Source organism: Sminthopsis crassicaudata, chromosome 5 (assembly GCF_048593235.1).
Source record: "Sminthopsis crassicaudata isolate SCR6 chromosome 5, ASM4859323v1, whole genome shotgun sequence".
In the NCBI taxonomy this organism is placed as follows: Eukaryota; Metazoa; Chordata; class Mammalia; order Dasyuromorphia; family Dasyuridae; genus Sminthopsis; species Sminthopsis crassicaudata.
In genome coordinates this window covers 273,160,028-273,180,784 of record NC_133621.1, presented here as the reverse complement: position 1 = coordinate 273,180,784, position 20,757 = coordinate 273,160,028, and the positions used below count along the sequence as shown (strand labels likewise).

General features: G+C 31.5%; 1 protein-coding gene across 2 annotated transcripts in view; it reads left to right on the top strand.

Annotated features, from left to right (window-relative positions):
- Positions 1-20,757, top strand: part of LOC141544676 (uncharacterized) — a 127,841-nt gene that overhangs the window by 80,767 nt on the left and 26,317 nt on the right. For both annotated transcript variants that reach the window (XM_074271090.1, XM_074271091.1), the window contains exons 18-23: positions 276-369; positions 2,460-2,622; positions 8,777-9,113; positions 11,269-11,412; positions 13,435-13,505; positions 14,705-14,795. In XM_074271090.1, the coding sequence (XP_074127191.1) occupies positions 276-369; positions 2,460-2,622; positions 8,777-9,113; positions 11,269-11,412; positions 13,435-13,505; positions 14,705-14,795 (900 nt within the window). The remainder of the gene's footprint in view (positions 1-275; positions 370-2,459; positions 2,623-8,776; positions 9,114-11,268; positions 11,413-13,434; positions 13,506-14,704; positions 14,796-20,757) is intronic.

The following is a 20,757-nucleotide window of genomic DNA, read 5'->3' as shown; positions in this document are numbered from 1 at the left end:
TTATTAAATTAGCTTCTAGGAAAGTTGGTATGCGCCTAGTGAATAGTGATAACTATGATTCTGGACAAATCACCTAATTTCTCCTATAATCCTATATGTTCTCATTTGTAAATTTAGAATTGCTGTGAGAATGCTGTGAGATAATGTATAAAAAGATAAACCGTTGTGAAAAAAATTGCTACCTAAATGATGTTCATTGTTATTGCTTTAATGTTTATTTTACAATAATTTTATATTAAGTTTATTATTTGACAATACTTTTATGTACCTTATAGGATGAAGTGGAGATGGATACAGATACTCTTGATGGCTTCACTCTGGATACAGACACAGAGGATTCTGATTTTTCTACCTCAAATTATGTTCAAGGTAAGAATACTTTAAAATTTTCTAACAAAATACCAAAGTTAACAGGAACCAAATATCTATTTATAGCAAGACAATACCACTGAAAGCCTATTCTATTGATTAATAGTAGAATGGAAGTGACTTTGGGTTCTTGGGGGATCTGACAAGAGTCTAATCTCTGACAGACCTTGCCAAGTTAAAATGAGTTATGTGGACTTCAGAATGGTGATTTTTCAGCCACAGAAGTTCTCAAGAATGGCCTACCATTTAAGCAACTAGTTACTAGTTAAGCAACTAGTATGTGCCAACTACACACATTTTAGATAAGACACAGTTCTTGTTCTTATTGAGTGTGCATGCTACTAGGGCGATAGACCCTACAGAGATAACTGTATTAGAAAGAAACACAAAATATTTAACAAATTACATAAGTATACTCATATTTCTATTTGAGGTATAAAGTGTGAAAGAATATCAGCTATCAAGAATAAAAAACACTTTTTGAAGATAGCATTTGTGTCTCATTTTAAAAGATGGATATGATTTCAATAGGTCGTGGGGGCCTTAGGGGACTAGAATGAATATTTGAAACATGGAAATTTTGAGCAAGGAGGCAATAAAATGAGAGTGAAAATCCCATTTTACTAGAAAGTATATAGCCAAAAGAAGTACCAAAAAGAAAGGTATTAAAATGCAAAGGAAGTATCTTTGCGTCTATAGGCAAATCATTTAATCTTGGAACTCCATTTTATTAATCTCTAAAATACCTTACTTCAGAGCATAATTATGGGGAGGTTATTTTTAAGTCTATATGTGCTATATTATTAAATGTGAGTTACATGTATTTAATACTAGGATAAAGTGTGTGAATTTTGCATGGTTATTAATAGAAAAGCATTAAAGAAATTACCATTAACTAAATGAATAAATTGATCTCTTTTATAAAAATTATAGCTAAAACATTTCTCTAAATGACTGAAATAGTTTAGCTAAAACATTTCTCTAAATGACTGAAATAGTTTTTTTTTAAATAATTTTTATAAATTTTATAATTTTTATTATTTTTTATAATTCTTTGGTGAACATGGCCTATACAATAGTGTACTGGACATGATGTCATGAATAATTTTTACAAATCTTACCTACCTTCTAATTGTGAATTTCAACAAGTCCTCTAACTTCTTTGTGCCTAAATCTTCTTTTGCTTTGAATCTTGGATCTCAAATTTCCCTTACTGTCAGCTTCACAACCCATTCAGTACCTATAAACAACCCTCTTTCCCCCCCCACATTCTTGCTGCTTCAATTTTGTTAAAGACTGTAATAAAGAAGAATTTAAAGTTGTGAAAAAAACCAAATAACCAAGTCTGTTAATCCGTAGCTATACATATATATATATATATATATATATATATATATATATATATATATATATATATATATATATATATATAAATCACTTTTCTAATTCTGGGTTAATTGTAAATTTAATTGTGTATCTCTATGAAGAATAAAGTGCCTGGGTTTTTTGGAACTTATTTGGAACAAGTGATTTTTTTTAAAATTTTTCAAATTCAAATAATATCTCCCCTATATTTTGCTTAAAGATAACCAAAAGCCTGACCAATAAATAAATGAGGAAGAAAACTTTTGAATGAATGCTTATGTACTGGTTTACTTATGTCTCTAAAGAATAAATAGTGTTTATATGAGACTATATGGGGTAAAACACATATATATTACTTTTAAAGCAATTTAGCATATTTGTAATGTATAGATAATATATTTTATTAATCTTATTTTTCCCACAATACACATCAGCATGTTTAATTTTCACATATATTTTTCTTAGATTAAGAGGAATTCTGAGATTTCAAAAGAATTTTAAAAATTAATGTGTAATTAAGAGATGCTCTTTAACTGTACCTACAATACCCAAAAGCAAGTAGGCTATTTTAAATTTAATTTAAATCTTTTAAAAAATATTTTTAATATCTTAGAATTCATATGTGGACTTTTATCAGTGCCAGAGAATCTGAATTCTAATTGTGCTGCTACTGTCTTGCAGATTTTAAAATCCCAATATATTTATTTACCTGTGTATCTCTATAGGTCCTTCTTGCAGTTGGGAAGATCAGAACAGAGTTCTTGCAAGTGCATTATCAGCAAAATTTAAAAAGTCACAAGTGATAAAATTCACAAGGAAAGCTATGGCTTTAGAAAGCAGCAAATCTGAATCTCAACAAAAGCATCAAAAAGTACAATGTGATAGCAGGTATGGAACTCATAAGTTTAAATAGTTTAAATACAGAGTGAAAAGCTTTTCTCTTACATTGAAGTATTATGACAGAATTTGATGTTGGCAAGTCAAAAATGAAAAATCTAAAATATATAGAAAAATAATACAATGTTGTATATTTCTTGAAAGAGAAAGAAAAATACATTCCCCCATTCTTTTCTAAAATTTTTTTCAATAAAAAATTAATGCCTTAATAATTCAATAATAAAGAATCCCTCCGTGGATTTTTTTTATGCAATGACTTTGCCATGCACAGGAAAAATGTAAAAAAGCCTAAAAATGAGAAATGAATTTGCAAAGATTCTAGAATGATTTGTGAAAATGTTAATTCTCCATATGCTATTACTCCATAGTCATGATAACAGCACTTTATTTTTTTTTCTTTTTCCTTTTTTAATTTATTTTTTATTAATTTTATAATTATAACTTTTTTTGACAGTACATATGCATAGGTAATTTTTTTAAACCACATTATTCCTTTTACTCCCTTCTGTTCCAAATTGTTCAGCTCTTTCCCTCTACCCCCTCTCCTACATGTCAGGCATTCCCATACATATTAAATATCTTATAGTAGTATATCCTAGGTACAATATATATGTGCAGAACTGAATTTTGTTGTTGTTGTTGCAAAGGAAGAATTGTATTTGGAAGGTAAAAATCTGGGAACAAAAACAAAAAAAATGCTCTCAGTTTACACTTATTTCCCAGTGTCCCTTTTCTGGGTGTAGCTGATTCTGTCCATCATTGGTCACTTGGAATTGGATTAGCTCTTCTTTATGTTGAAGATATTCCATCAGAATACATCCTCATACAGTATCATTGTTGAAGTATATAGTGATCTCCTAGTTCTGCTCGGTTCACTCAGCATCAGTTGATGTAAGTCTTTCCAAGCCTCTTTGTATTCCTCCTGTTGGTCATTTCTTACAAAACAATAATATTCCATGACGTTCATATACCATAATTTACTCAACCATTCTCCAACTGATGGACATCCATTCATCTTCCAGTTTCTAGCTACAACAAAAAGAGCTGCCACAAACATTTTGGCACATATATGTCTCTTTCCGCTCTTTAGTATTTCTTTGGGATATAAGCCCAGTAGTAGCGCTGCTGGGTCAAAGGGTATGCACATTTTGATAACTTTTTGGGCATAATTCCAGATTGCTCTCCAGAATGGTTGGATTCTTTCACAACTCCACCATCAATGCATCAGTGTCCCAGTTTTCCCACAGCCCCTCCAACATTAATCATTATTTGTTCCTGTCATCTTAGACAATCTGACATTTTTCTGATCAATAGTGATTTGGAACACTCTTTCATATGAGTGGAAGTAGTTTTAATTTTATCATCTGAAAATTGTCTGTTCATATCCTTTGACCATTTATCAATTGGAGAATGGTTTGATTACTTATAAAGTCAATTCTCTGTATATTTTGAAGATGAGGCCTTTATCAGAACTTTTAACTGTAAAAATGTTTTCCCAATTTGTTACTTCCCTTCTAATCTGATTTGCATTATTTTTGTTTGTACAAAAGCATTTTAATTTGATGTAATCAAAATTTTCTATTTTGTGATCAATAATCTCTAGTTCTCCTTTGGACACAAATTCCTTCCTCCTCCACAAGTCTGAGAGGTAAACTATCCTATGTTCCTCTAATTTACTTATGATCTCGTTCTTTATGCCTAAATCTTGGAGCCATTTTGATCTTTTCTTAGCATGTGGTGTTAAATGTGGGTCCATGCCTAGTTTCTGCCATACTAATTTCCAGTTTTCCCAGCAGTTTTTGTCAAATAATGAATTCTTATCCCAAAAGTTGGGATCTTTGGGTTTGTCAAAGATTAGATTGCTATTTTTATTCACTATCTTGCCCTGTGAACCTAACCTATGCCACTGATCCACTAGTCTATTTCTTAGCCAATACCAAATGGTTTTCGTGACTGCTGCTTTATAATATAGTTCTAGATCAGGTACAGCTAGGCCACCTTCATTTAATTTTTTTTTTAATTACTTCCCTTGAAATTCTCGACCTTTTGTTGTTCCATATGAATTCTGTTGTTATTTTTTTCTAGGTCATTAAAATAGTTTCTTGGGAGTCTGATTGGTATAGCACTAAATAAATAGTTTAGGGAGTATTGTCATCTTAATTTTATTTGCTCGTCTGATCCAAAAGGACTCAATGTCTTTCCAATTATTTAAATCTGACTTTATTTTTGTGGCAAGTGTTTTGTAATTTTGCTCATATAATTCCTGACTTTTCTTTGTTAGATATATTCCCAAATATTTTATACTGTCGTCCCTTATTTTGAATGGAATTTCTCTTTGTATCACTTGCTCTTGGATTGTGTTGGTAATGTATAAAAATGTTGAGGATTTATGTGGATTTTTTTTGTATCCTGCAACTTTGCTAAAGTTCTGAATTATTTCTAATAGCTTTTTAGCAGAGTCTTTGGGGTTCTCTAAGTATACCATCATGTCATCGACAGCACTTTAAGTGAGACAGATCCTGATGAATTGGAATAGCTAATTGAAAATATTAGCAAGGTATGCTTTTTCTCATTGTAGAAAACTGTTGTCTTGATTTTCTTTGCTTTGCTAGTTGAGTGTTCTTTCTGAGTATTCACTCAGAATTAACTACAAGAATGGCAGGAAAACTAGTTATTACTGGTAAAGCTAGAGCCCAAACTTAACCTTTTATATGCACATGCCACATGCCATATCACTTGCCATTTTCACTGTGTTGAGAGGAAACAGCAGGATTGATATTGGTCTATGAAAAGTAGTTTATACCATATATATGTAAGCATTAGTAATAATCCCAGTCTTGACGTTAGAAGGTTAAGGTTTCCAGTCTTCTACTGTTCTAGCATGGATTGAGAAGCCTCCTTACTTTTAAGCTCAGGAGATAAATAGTTTATCAAAATCAAACTGGTGAAAGAGGAAGAACCAGCTTATGAAATCCAGATTCAGTGCACTTTCCACTATACCACAAAGATACTATTAGCACTGGAACCTAGGATATGTTTTACACATTTGTAATACTTGGGTATTAGCAAGACTGTTGTAAGTAAAATTCCTTGTAAATTGCTATGGAAACATGAACTATCATAAGAAACCCAAAAAATATGCTTTGCAGCATGCAGTCTTTACTGAAAGAGACCATACTTTTAGATTTCTGGAATCATTTGACAGTAGACAGATAAAATCATGGGGAACATGGAAGGGTAACAATATATAATCCATTTAATTTACCATTGCTATTAATATAATAGCTGATTAAAACCCTGAGAAGTGAGAGAGAATCCATGTTCTTCACCTAACTTTACCATATTTTAACTTATTTCAAACTCCTTTTTCTCTCTATGTGAAGGAGCTTGTTCTTTTTTTAAATACTTAGAGCCAATCATTGTTTTATAGGATTTCTGTCTCTGAAATTTGTTATTGTGTTTAATCCCATTTAAGTTTAGATTTCACTAATTCAGAGGATTTGTGCATAGTCTCATCAGCAGGAGTACTTTCTCTAGAGGAAAGTGTCATGATTTTGTCATTTTATAGGTTGTTTCCTCATGTTTTCTTCCACAAGTTGCTCATCTAATGTTCTGGTAAACTTGTTTGAAAAATGTTAGTCACATACAATGTGGAGAGTCTTATTGTAAGCTCTAGGAAAAATAAAAAAGATGAGAAAGATAGTACCTGACCTCTTGGTGCTTACAATATAGGAAACACAATATGAATTACCAAAGAAAAATTTGATTATGCTGGTTACTATTGTTAATATTATCTAAAGCTTAGAATACCATGAAACATGAGCATAAGTTAACATTTGTTGTTGACTCAGTTTATTCTATCAATCATGATGGTATTATTCTCAAATTCTTACTCTTTTACACTTTTAATACTTTTACACTTTTTTTTTCATGAAGAGCTGCAAAAATGAGTAATTGGTATAACTAGTTAAGATGTTTTGGCTGAAATTTATTTATACTGTGATCTCCTTAGTATTTCTTTGATGGAAAAATCAGAATTTTTTTTTATTTCTCTCAAACCTTTCAAGAGGCAAAGAAACATTTATTATGTTATGGCTATGAGATTAAATACTACAATATTACATATCCTCTATTACTAGAAATCTGAAAAAGCATATGGTTTTTAAATAAATGTGTATTAATCAAATAATTACAATGACAGTATACTATTACCATTTTTTATGACCACAATGAAATAAACGAAATCCACCCCCTAGTTCCTCCAACAATTCTCTGTATACGCCAAATGATTGGGCCAGCACAATAGTGGGAAGGGCCATTTTCCATGCATATTCTTATAGACTATTGTCCAATCGGTAATTAGTTTTAAGTGCTCAGACCTCAGAAACTCAGTTTCAGCCCTTTACACTGCTCCTCTTCCTTCTTCCCAAAACAGTAAGCAATTTGATTTAGATTATTTTATTTTCATATCACTCATGATGTGAGAGAAGAAATAATCTAAACAGAAAAAAAACCCCTGAAAATTCTAAAGAGAAAATTAGAATGGTCTTCTATTAATTGTAATTTTCTCGGGGAGCAGGTTTCTTGGGGAGCTTCTAGGAGCAGTCTTTCAGTTTGGAGTAATAATCACCCCAAATACAGCCAAAAGCTAAAAGTTCAGATCCTTTATTGGCTCCTTCAAAATAACTCCCTTAGCTTTCTTAGAGGCCTATCTCTGTCCTTGGTTCCGAGAGCTCTTGACACACTAGTCCTTTGCCTCTGCCAGCTTTAGCCTCTCTTCCTCCGAATGTCTCCAGCCAGCACAAAGGTGAAGTTGGAATGAATCAGACTCCACCTCTGAGAGTGGGCTTGTGGGTCTGGCCCTGAGACCTTCTTGCTGTACACTGAGTATACTCCAATTATTACATCACTAGGAACCATTATTTGTTGTAGGATTAAATCAATGCTAAACTAGATTTAACCATTGTCTCCTCAATTCCACTTAGTACCTTGTTTCAAGTTCTGGCCCATAACGTCTCCTTGTAGGATCAGGTTAATCAAACTGAACCATGCTAAATTAGATAATTATTGTGTCTATCAATTCCACTGTCTTAGTACCTTGTAAGAATCATAACAGAAAATAATATACTTTGACATGTATTGAGGCTTGATTTGTTCTTTCTCTTGATGTGGATAGCATTTTCCTTCATGAATCTTTTGATATTATCTTAAATCATTGCATTGCTGAAAAGAGCTAAGTTTACGCAATATTGGTGTACAATGTGCTCATCATTCTGCTCAATTAACTTTGTATCATTTTGGGTAAGTCCATACTGGTTTTCCTGAAATTTGAATGTCAATTTATATTCTCCTTAACTAAATGCCTTCTTTTTGTTACTTGCTTTTCTTATATTTTATTTACATGTTTGAACATAAGCTCCTTGAGGACAAAGATTGACATTTTTTACTTTGTTTATATCCCCAATGCTTAGCTTGGTACCTAGGAAGCACTTAATAAATCCTTGTTTACTAATAATGGCTGACCTATTGGGAGTTCTTATATATGATAATAGCTTAGGAAAAGCATACAGAATCTCTCTTTAATTTTCCTATGAAAGTAGTATAGAAGGGATTTCTCCATCACAATATAACCTGTCCTTTATATTTTCAATAGGTGAATCATTCTATGTGATTCTAATCCAACATTGTTAAAAAGTTGTACTCTTATTTGTTAATTGTTCATATTTTATTTTATATATTATCGAAATTTATGAAAGCTTTTTCTCAATGCATCAATCTGAAAATAAGTAATTTTTTCTGAAAATCATTTCAAATTGTGATTACCACTTCAGAGAATTTTCTTCTTCAGTATTATTATTATACAGTATGAATAATATAAGCAGAATTGTGGAGTACTCAATGGTTCAGGCACCTCCATTTTTAGCATGCTGTCTGCATCTTCAAATCTTGAATAGTGGTAAAAGCATACTTTAAGCAGACCCTTAGACTCATATGGGATAATAATACAGTTTCCCTCACAAAATTCACAGCAAAATTTACTATTGACTATTTTAAAATTTTATCCATTTTTAGTAATCTTTCGAGACTATATACTAACACAATTATTTGCAATATTTTTTTTTCTAAATTTAATACTGAACTCTAGATTGGAAAGTGAAAAACAAAACAGAGAAAAACTAGAGGCAGAAATTCATTACCCTTCTTGTTCAAGTTCTGCTATATTTGATCAGGAATCTCAAATGCCAAGGGAAATTCGTGTGCTTCAAGAACCATTTGAAGGTGCCCAAAAGGAAGGGGCCTTCGAAATATGGGTATGCAATGGTGTCCAGGTGAAGTATTGGAAGCATTCCAGGACTCTTTATGTTAAAACTGAAAAAAAAGATCGTGTGGAAAAAGAAAGAAATAAAAGAGAGAAAGAGTTAGCTGATGAATATTTGCATATAATAGAACAAATATATAAAAAGGAACAGGAAGAAGATGAGGTAGGTCTTTAAATAATATCATTACCAGTTTTTAACATTTTGAAATTAATTTCTATAAAGTATTATGACCAAGATAAATTAAGAATTGGAATTTATAGCAAGTTTCTGATATTATTAACTTTCAAGGTAAATATTCAAGAAAGAATGAGGAAACATACATGATAACTCAACACAATATGATTAAAAAAATATTGTGTAGGTAACTCATGGAATTTTAAATGCATAATATTTGTTAATGAATGTAGATGGAGTGAAGCACTTGTAAGTCAATAGTGATAAATTTGTAGTTGCAATAATTTGCCTCGTATTTCATTTATTGCTGCAATGGAAGAATTATCAGAAATGCTGAAACAAGGCACATTCTTAAACTACATGCTAGAAATGTAACAATTCAAATTAGTTATCCAAGTTGAGATACTTGTAGGGCTATAGTTATTAACCTTTTCATAACCATTGAAATATGTTTATCAATCTGACTGGTTTTAATTCAAACTATTGTGAACTGATTTTAGAAATATGATCATATTATTAGCAACCACTTTTGTTTAAAATTTAGGACAATAATTCTGTTCAAAGAGACCGATTATGCAAGAAAAAAATAAAATTTTTTGCGTGGTAACAAAGCCATTTTAAAATGTGCTTCTGATTCCATACTACATATTTATTATTTATGTCAGTGTTTTTCATCATTTTTACTAATGCTTCTTGCATAATGTCCAGAATTGCAGTTTCTAGGATCAGTAACTTTCATTTATTGAAAACAGATAGCAATCTAATAACTGTCTAATACCAATTCTCATTATCTGTGAGGCTTTAAATGTATTCAGTGAGTAGGACTATCAAGTATTGTACTATATAACAATTTGAGATTTTTTAAAAAAATTTAGATTTCATAGTGGAATTAGTAATTCAATTAACTTTACCACTTTTCTTTAGACAATTTTACATTGATTTGTTTTAACTTGTTTCCATTCGAAATTTTACTAGTTTAAGTGAATTTTATTTTTATAAGATAATCTTATCTAATGAGAAAAATTTAAATGTCTTTTACACTTTAGATTCATTTTTACTAGTAGTTACATATGCAATAATTTTCTTTAATTTATAGTGAAATGTACAGTTTTTATAACATATGAATATTAATGCACACATAAAGTTTGTATTTTGTGTGTATGTGTACATCTCTGTATGTATATATGTGGGTATGGTGGTCTTCGTGCTAAGTTAGAGAATGATATGAAATTCTTTTCCTATAGCAGCAACCTTTTACCATACTGTATATCCAGAAGTGGAAGAGCTACCATATTTTCTATAGATTTCCCCATTTTCTGCCCATTGACTATGAGCAGGAGTATAATTTATCTCCTTTCATAAAACGAAACTAGTTTGAAGACTTAGCAAGGAAAGTTGAAGATATTAATTGTAGCTAGCAATGCCTCCACTCCACTCCCCTATTTTTTTTTTTTTGCTTTCATCAAATAAGATCAATCTTTTAAGTAATTTTATCAGGCCTCACAAGCCTAACTGTGCATATGATTCATTGTCCAGGGGAAACTGAGAGGAAAGAAACTGTATCTTTTTTTCTAATAGGTGTCCTTATTCATCTAAAGGCACAACATGCAAAGGAAATTTTTTTCCAAAATATAGAAGGTAAAAATCCCCTAATGTTTCTGTCAGGGAAAAGAAGCTATATATTATACCTTCTACCATTCTCCCACCTTGCATGTGAATTGCCCATAAAAAGCTTTATCTCCTATATGCCTTTGGAGGTGGTTTTAATGTCTCAATCAGACAGAAAACAATGCTTTATGATGAGCAAAGAGGAAGATAGCATTTGGTCCACATTGAATGGTGTGTAGTATAGTCAAAAGAGTTTGTGGTCTTAAGAATTAATTTCTGATCTTTTTCTTGATTACTTTTAGGACTTAACTGTTGTAACCTCTTTGGGTTACTTTCTTCAACTGCAAAATGAAATAGTTGCACTAAATAGTCCCAAAGATTATTCTTCTAAATCTATGATAATCATAAATATGTTCATGCAACTAAGTCATATTTGAAAATATTTATATCAGTTAATTTTGAAAATATATTTATTTCATATAAACATGGCACATGAAATCAGTAGTAGAAATTCTATTTACATTTTTTCCATCAGGCTACCATAAGAAAGCTTCAACAAGAACTCGCAGATTCCAAAAATGAACCATCTGTGAATTCACAAGAGCTTGCATCACTTTATCAAGAACTTTTGGAAATGGAAAAACAACAAATTGAGGAATTAGAAGAAAAAACAAGAAAAGTATGCAAAAATTCAATAATTTGTCATTGATTAATGAAGTGTTTTTACTTTTTTTTTTAACCAATATCATCATATATTTTGTGACAACTGTACCTGCTATCTAAACTGACAAACAAGACCTATAACACGTACTATTGATACCCATTTATACCATTTGTATATTGGGATAATTATTTCCACTCATAATTTTGTTTACCTTTTCTCACAGAAGAAATGAAATGCTTTTTTTTCACAGTAATAATAATATTATATATTATTACTTTATATATTTAAATACACACACATACATAGACAACTTGGAGGAAAGAGGAATACAACTTATCATCTGGAGTTAGAAAGATCTGGCTTCGGGGCAGCTAGGTGGGGCAGTGGATAGAGCAACAGCCCTGAATTCAGGAGGACATGAGTTCAAATCTGATCCCAGACACTTAACACTTCCTAGCTATGTGACCCTGGGCAAGTCACTTAATCCCAGCCTGGGGGGGGGGAAGATCTGGGTTCAAATGAGGCCTTAGACAGTATCTGTGTTATGTGGGGAAAGTCATTTCATCTTTCTCAGTTTCTTCAACTGTAAAGTAAGGATAATAAAAGCATCTACCTCCCAGATTTGTTATGAGAATCAAATGAGAAAATAATTGTAAAACTAAACTAAAATTAGTAAACTAAAATTAACACAGTACTATGTAGGCACTTAATGAATACTTGTTTCTCTGCTCCAGAAATATAAAAGCTAATATTTTTGTTATCTATAAAAATAATCATTGTCTCTTAATTTTGACAAACATCTCAATGTTGAAAAATGGTCTTTTACCTGCTTAACTTCAGTATAATGGCACTTACTAAGAAATTGTTTATTACCAGTTTCAATCTTTGCAAAATGTATCATTTTATATTGGTATGAAAGAGATATATTTCTAATTTTCAGAAAACAGTATAGGAATGGCAAAGTATCATTTTATATTGGTATGAAAGAGACATTTCTAATTTTCAGAAAACGGTATAGGAATGGGAATAAGTTTTGTGTCTCAAATCATTTAATTTTCCCTATCACTCTGATGTATAAAAAGCTATAAAAAAGTTTCAGCCCTTTATAGTATTTAATCTAGTCTTCTTCCCAACATATAAAAATACCTATTACAAAATTTCTGAATTAGCACCTTTACTGAAAGAGCAGTTGCCAAATACATAAATTTATTTAAATTTTAAAACAAATTTATGCACAGATTTGCCAGCATTGACAATTACAAAACCTTTTGTTTCAACTTTTCCCCTCCTTCCCCCTACCCCTTCCTGCAGATGGCAGGTTGACCAATACTATATGTATACATGTCCAAACACTTATATTGCTGTACAAAAACAATTGGACTTTGAAACAGTGTACAATTAGCCTGTGAAGGAAATCAAAAATGTAGGCAGACAAAAATATAGGGATTGGGAATTCTGTGTAGTGTGGTTCATAGTCAACTCGCAGAGTTCTTTCACTGGGTGTAGCTGGTTCAATTCATTACTGCTCTATTGGAACTAATTTGGTTCATCTCATTGTTGGAAAGAGCCTCATCTATCATAATTGATCATCATGTAGTATCACTCAGCAGTGATATGTTTTTGATAATTGCACCAATATAATTTTAAGACCTACATTGGAAAGGTACTTTTCTAAAGGGTGCTTTTCTTTAAGCCCAAAATTTTCATTATGAAGCTTTATAATCAAGCATAATCTTGATCATTGTACATAAGAACTTTGTACATTTTTTTGTACATAATAAACTTTGGTGTATTATACTGATTTGGAATTAGGAAAATTAAGTTCCATTCATATATATAGTGACATTTGGAATATAAAAATGCATAGTTTTATCTATGTCATGGGTTACTACTACTGCTAATAATAATGGACTAATACAAATTTTTGTTAAATGCTAATATTCATATATATATATATATATATATATAGGCATCACTAATTCTGAGTTAAAGATTAAAATTGAAAAATTTGAAACATTTTGTTTGGAATTTTTATAGCTGCAGGAATGCGAAGAAGAGGGCAAACTATTAGATCTGTATATTAAGGAGTTAGAAGATTATAGGCAAAAGTAAGTGTTAAATAATTTTTATAAGTTAGTGCTATGACTAGTTGTAGATCAAATCTAAATGATAAACTACCAAAATATATTCATAATACAACATTGTGTAATGGTTTATTTCTAAATACTTTTTTTTTTAATAGGAAAGAGGAATAATTTGTTTAAGTAAATTTTATTTTGAGATGAATAAATAAATAAATTGCAGTCAACCTTGGGAATGTCAATGTCAAAAGTGTATTGAACTTTAAGCAAAAATTACCTCTCATAAAGAGATGTACACTTCAGTCCTGAAAGTTTGAGATGAGAAATGTAGCTCTAGGGAAGTAGATTGGATTGCATTTTCCAAAAAAAATAATAGTTTCCAACAAAAGTAATGGTTTTCACGATGTCAGTTTATTCAAGTATTGCACTTTGACCATAATGAAAATCATCAGCAGAATCTCGAAGGATAAGCAATATAAATTGCTGCTACAAAATTATTTAAGAGGAAAATGGCCTGGCTTTTTCATCTTTAGAATTAATCATTAAGGGAATTGAGTTTATTGGAAATCTTGATTCTAACATGTACTGACTGTGACCCTGAGTCACTGTCTGAACCTCTCAGTGCTGGCAGGAAACTTTGTAAAATTTGAGATTGAATGTTTGAATAGTTAGACAATATCTTCCTACACCAAGGAAATCACAACTCCAAATCCCTGTGATTTAGATCATTATCATGTATGTATAAGATGTCTTTAAAATAGATACAGTTGTCTAAATATGTGATTGTATATGAAGATAAGTGGCTATGTGTAAATATAAGTTATGTACAAATATAAGTTTCTTAGAAGGAAGTGATGTTTTTCTTAATAATTTGTATCCCATATTCCAAATACTGTCTGTCTTTGATATCTATGCAATCCCTAGGTCCAATAAAAGCCAAAATAGACCTGCCTCTTACATAAAAGATTTTTTGTTAGTTCTTTTTTTTAAAATTCCTTTCTTCAGTTACTTTGTATTTATGCCAAATATACTGCATTCATTTATTTACCTGTAAATGATGTTTTCATTTTAATTAAATGAAATCTCTTTGGAGCCATTTTTTTACTTTTCTCTTTAGATCTATCTTTCAGGCCTTGCAAGTGAGACTAAGAAATTATTAAAGTAAATTAACTATGAAAAAACGTTCTTCAAAGCTTTGAATTACTGACAATATATACTTTTTGTAGGCATAAAATGAAAGCTGTCACATTTGAAGATTCAGTAAAACAGCAAATGGACAACAAAGAAATTCGGAAACATATTTTCAATTATACTTTAGTAAGTCAGCTCTGGGATTTAGTTTTCCTCCTTTTAAAAACACTTTTTTAAGTGGTAGAAGGTGGTAAGAATTTTAATTGTAAGAAATCCAGTTATTAATGTAATTTGATATTCAAATCCAATTCATATTGATTTGGGATACTAGAAGTAGTTATCATTGTGTTATGGGAGAGATGATTTTTTCTGTATAAAATTATTAATATTGGCATCGTATCAGATTAAAAGTTCATATTTTGTAAAAAAAAACTTTAAAAAAGAAAATTTTACTATTGATAATGGTTAAAATTCAAGTTTTTCTTGTCCTAAAGTCTTTTGGTGAAGTTTTGACATCAAATTATTTGTCATAATTTGAATTTCTTACCAAATTAAGTCTAAATCATTAATAAATAAGGTTGCTTTTTAATTTAATTTTTAATTGAATTAATTAGAACAATGTATCAAATTAAAACATTCTAGGTGCTCAAAAATATATGCCTGTTATCTAACATTTACTTGCAAGAGATGGGTTTTACTTTTTGGCATTTGTTTTATCTTCTCCATTTTTCTGTTTAAGCTTTCATAGGAAAGCTAGAAAGTATAATTGTTAATGATCCACAAGATACTATTGTCAGGCATCTTTTGCTTACATAAAAGCCCTTTCTAATTATGGAGTGGCAAATTATTTTCTATATTAATGAAACAAGTTATATTTGGTAATTTTTTGAACTCCTAAAACCCTGAAACTTATTCTAAAATCCTATACTGTTACCCAATATTAGAAATTTGACTTAACTTGCTGTCAAAATGACTTTTGACAAATGTTTTTTTTTGTTTTTCAGGCTTCAGTTTCCTCATATATAAAACCCTTTTTGTGCCAACAGTCTGCAATTCTAAGTTGAAGGAAATCCAATAGCATTGTATTTTTCCAAATACATGCAGAGAGATTTCACCATTTTTCATCTTTGCAGAATCTGTCATTCCAGATTTTTCTCCCTCTCTTCCCCCAATACATAAAGCAATACAATCAAGCAATTTTTAACTTATGGTTAAAAATATCCAATTCTTTTAACATATTTCTAATTTTACTTACAAATCTCTTAACCCCAAACATTGAGCCAGCCATGTGAGAAGAGCAATTCCAAACATATGCTAATAGTCATTGTCCAATATGTAATTGGCTTTAAGTGCTCAGTTGTCTGATTCAAGTGCACCTATGCAAAGTTTCAGCCCTTTGTTTTTTAAGAAATGACCAGCAGGATGATTTTAGAAAGGCCTGGAGAGACTTATATGAACTGATGCTGAGTGAAATGAACAGGAACAGGAGATCATTATATACTTCCAACAACAATACCATATGATGATCAATTCTGATGGATAAAAAAGCTATAAAACATTTCATTTTAAGCAAGCAAAATCAATTTGAAAGGGGAAACATAAGAGTTTAAACAACTAAAAATGTTGAAATTACTATGATTTGATCCATATTCAGTATGCAGTTCTCTTGCTGAACGTGTATGTCACTTTCTATCAAATATCTATTGGAATTGTCTTCAATCACCTCATTGTTGAAAAGACCCTGTTGATTATCACATGATCATCTTATTACTGTGCACAATTTCCTTTTCATTCTGCTTGTTTCACTCAGCATCTGTTCATGTAAATCTTTCTAGCTTTTTCTAAAAATCAATCTGCTTGTTGTTTATGTGTAGAATAATATTTCATTACGTTAGTATAACACAACTTATTCATCTATTCCCCAACTCATTTTCTAGTTTCTTTCCACTGCAAAAGGACTGCTACAAAATAGATGTTTTTTGGTCTTTTATGATCTCTCAGGGGTACAGACCTAATAGACACTACTGGACAAAATGGAATTCATAGTTTGACAATTCTTTGGGCATAGTTAAGAACTGTGCTCAAGAAAGATCAGATAATTTCACATTGCTATGAACAATGCATTAGTGTCCCAGTTTTCCCACATCTTTTAGCATCTTTTTTCTGTCATATTAAAGAGGTGCAAGGTGATACATCAATGTTTTAACTTGCATTTCTCTAAAAATAGTAATGTACAGCATCAAATGTCAAATATTAGAAATGGCTTTTATTTTTTTATTTGAAAGTGGGCTGTACATATCCTTTTAATGAGGTAAAGGAAAGGGAGAACCCCAATTCTTGGCGCAAAGATCCCATGAGGCTTAGTGTCCGCTGTAAATGAATTTACAGGCCGAAAACCTAGATAAAAAAAAAGGTTTACTGTAGAAATTTGGAAGTAAAGTTCAGTTAGAAAGACGCCAGGGCCAGAGGTGGCCACTGGGCGGGCAGGAATCCTTACATCGCCAGAAGGATACCAGGTGTTGGGGGAGAGGGCTCTTGCAAATAGAGAGCTCCGACTCAGCTCTTTTATACCTAGAAGGGGATTGTGGGCGGTACCCCCAAATTCTAGGCGGGCTTTTCAGATAGCTCAGATCCTGTGGGAGTTGGAGGAAGCTCAGCTGATAATGGGGCTGGGCCTGGATATTCAAAAAGGTGCTTTTGACCAGGATTTGTGAATCAAGGTCAGCCATGGCGGTTGGGCAATCAGAGAGGAATTTTAAAGGGACCTCAACCCCCATCACTTTCATCATTTATCAATTGGGGAGGGGTTTTGTTTTGTTTTTTTTATTTTTAAATTAGCTCTCTTTGACCTGTTTTCCAGGTCAGTTTATATATATATATATATATATATATATATATATATATATATATATATATATATATATATATATATATTTTTTTTTATAATATTAGCCCTTGTAATCATTTTTCCAAATTATCCCCCACTCCCCTTATTCCCTCCCCCCAATGACAGGCAATCCCATGTATTTTACATGTGTTACAATATAACCTAGATACAATACATGTGTATAAATACCATTTTCTTGTTGTACAATAAGCATTAGATTCCGAAGGTACATGTAACCTGGGCAGACAGATATTAGTGCTAACAATTTACATTCACTTCCCAGTGTTTCTTCTCTGGGTGTAGTTATTTCTGTCCATCATTGATCAACTGGAAGTGAATTGGCTCTTCTTTATGTTGAAGATTTCCACTTCCATCAGAATATATCCTCATACAGTATTGTTGTTGAAGTGTACAGTGATCTTCTGGTTCTGCTCATTTCACTCAGCATCAGTTGATGTAAGTCTCTCCAGGCCTCTCTGTATTCCTCCTGCTGGTCATTTCTTACAGAGCAATAATATTCCATAACCTTCCTATAACATAATTTACCCAACCATTCTCCAACTGATGGACATCCATTCATCTTCCAGTTTCTAGCTACAACAAAAAGAGCTGCCACAAACATTTTGGCACATATATGTCTCTTTCTGTTCTTTAGTATTTCTTTGGGATATAAGCCCAGTAGTAGCACTGCTGCGTCAAAGGGTATGCACAGTTTGATAACTTTTTGGGCATAGTTCCAAATTGCTCTCCATAATGGCTGGATTCTTTCACAACTCCACCAACAATGTATCAGTATCCCAGTTTTCCCACATCCCCTCCAACATTCATCATTATTTGTTCCTGTCATCTTAGCCAAGCTGACAGGTGTGTAGTGGTATCACAGAGTTGTCTTAATTTGCATTTCTCTGATCAGTAATGATTTGGAACACTCTTTCATGTGAGTGGATATAGTTTCAATTTCTTCATCTGAGAATTGTCTGTTCATATCCTTTGACCATTTATCAATTGGAGAATGGTTTGATTTCTTATAAATCAGGGTCAGTTCTCTATGTATTTTGGAAATGAGACCTTTGTCAGAACCTTTGCTTTTAAAAATATTTTCCCAATTTGTTACTTCCCTTCTAATCTTATTTGCATTAGTATTGTTTGTACAGAAATTTTTTAGTTTGATGTAATCAAAATCTTCTATTTTGTGATCAATAATGATCTCTAGTTCTCCTCTGGTCATAAATTCCTTCCTCCTGCACAAGTCTGAGAGGTAGATTATCCTCTGTTCCTCTAATCTATTTATTATCTCCCTCTTTTTGCCTAAATCATGGACCCATTTTGATCTTATCTTGGTATATGGTGTTAAGTGTGGATCCATATGTAATTTCTGCCATATTTCCAATTTTCCCAACAGTTTTTTCCAAATAATGAATTTTTATCCCTAATATTGGTATCTTTGGGTTTGTCAAAGATTAGATTGCTATAGATGTACCCTTTTTTGTCCTTTGTATCTAATCTGTTCCACTGATCTACTGGTCTATTTCTTAGCCAATACCAAATGGTTTTGGTGACTGCTACTATATAATATAGCTTTAGATCAGGTACACTTAGACCACCTTCCTCTGACTTTTTTTTTCATTAGTTCCCTTGCAATTCTCGACCTTTTATATTTTTTTTTTTGTTATTTTTTCTAGGTCATTGAAATAGTTTCTTGGGAGTCTGATTGGTATAGCAATAAATAAATAGATTAGTTTGTGGAGTATTGTCATCTTTATTATATTCGCTCACCCTATCCAAGAGCACTGAATGTCTTTCCAATTATTTAAATCTGACTTTATTTTTGTGGCAAGTGTTTTGTAATTTTTCTCATATAATTCCTGACTTTTCCTTGGTAGATGGATTCCCAAATACTTTATACTCTCAACATTTGTTTGGAATGGAATTTCTCTTTGTATCTCTTGCTGTTGCATTTTATTGGTGATATATAAAAATGCTGAGTATTTATGTGGATTTATTTTGTATCCTGCCACTTTGCTGAAATTTTGAATTATTTCTAGTAGCTTTTTAGCAGAGTCTTTGGGGTTCTCTAAGTATACCATCATGTCATCTGCAAAGAGTGATAGTTTGATTTCCTCATTTCCTACTTTAATTCCTTGAATCTCTTTCTCGGCTCTTATTGCCGAGGCTAGCATTTCTAGTACTATATTGAATAGTAATGGTGATAGTGGGCAACCTTGTTTCACTCCTGATTTTTCTGGGAAAGGTTGCAGTTTATTTCTATTGCATATTATGCTTACTGACGGTCTTAAATATATGCTCCTGATTATTCTAAGGCATAATCCATTTATTCCTATACTCTCGAGAATTTTTAGTAGGAATGGATGTTGGATTTTGTCAAATGCTTTTTCTGCATCTATTGAGATGATCATATGGTTTTTATGAATTTGATTATTAATATGGTCAATTATACTAATAGTTTTCCTAATATTAAACCAGCCCTGCATTCCTGGTATGAATCCTACTTGATCATAGTGTATTATCCTGGAGATGATTTTCTGAAGTCTTTTTGCTAATATCTTATTTAAGATTTTAGCATCAATATTCATTAAGGAAATTGGTCTATAATTTTCTTTCTCAGTTTTCGATCTACCTGGTTTAGGTATCAATACCATGTCTGTGTCATAAAATGAGTTTGGTAGGACTCCTTCATCCCATATTTTTCCAAATAATTTATATAACATTGGGGCTAATTGTTCTTTAAATGTTTGGTAGAATTCACATGTGAATCCATCTGGTCCTGGGGATTTTTTCCTAGGGAGTTGATTAATAGCTTGTTCTATTTCTTTTTCTGAAATGGGACTATTTAAGCAATTTATCTCCTCCTCTGTTAATCTAGGGAGCCTATATTTTTGGAGGAAGTCATCCATTTCACTTAAGTTATCAAATTTATTGGCATAAAGTTGGGCAAAGTAACTCCTTATTTCTCTAATTTCCTCTTCATTGGTGGAAAGATCCCCCTTTTCATTTGTAAGACTAACAATTTGATTTTCCTCTTTCTTTTTTCTGATCAAATTTACCAAAGGTTTATCTATTTTATTGGCTTTTTCATAAAACCAACTCTTGGTTTTATTTATTAATTCAATAGTTTTTTTTTACTTTCAATATTATTGATTTCTCCTTTTAATTTTTGTATTCCAAGTTTAATTTTTGGTTGGGGTTTTATAATTTGGTCTTTTTCTAGCCTTTTAAGTTGTAAGCCCAATTCGTTAATCT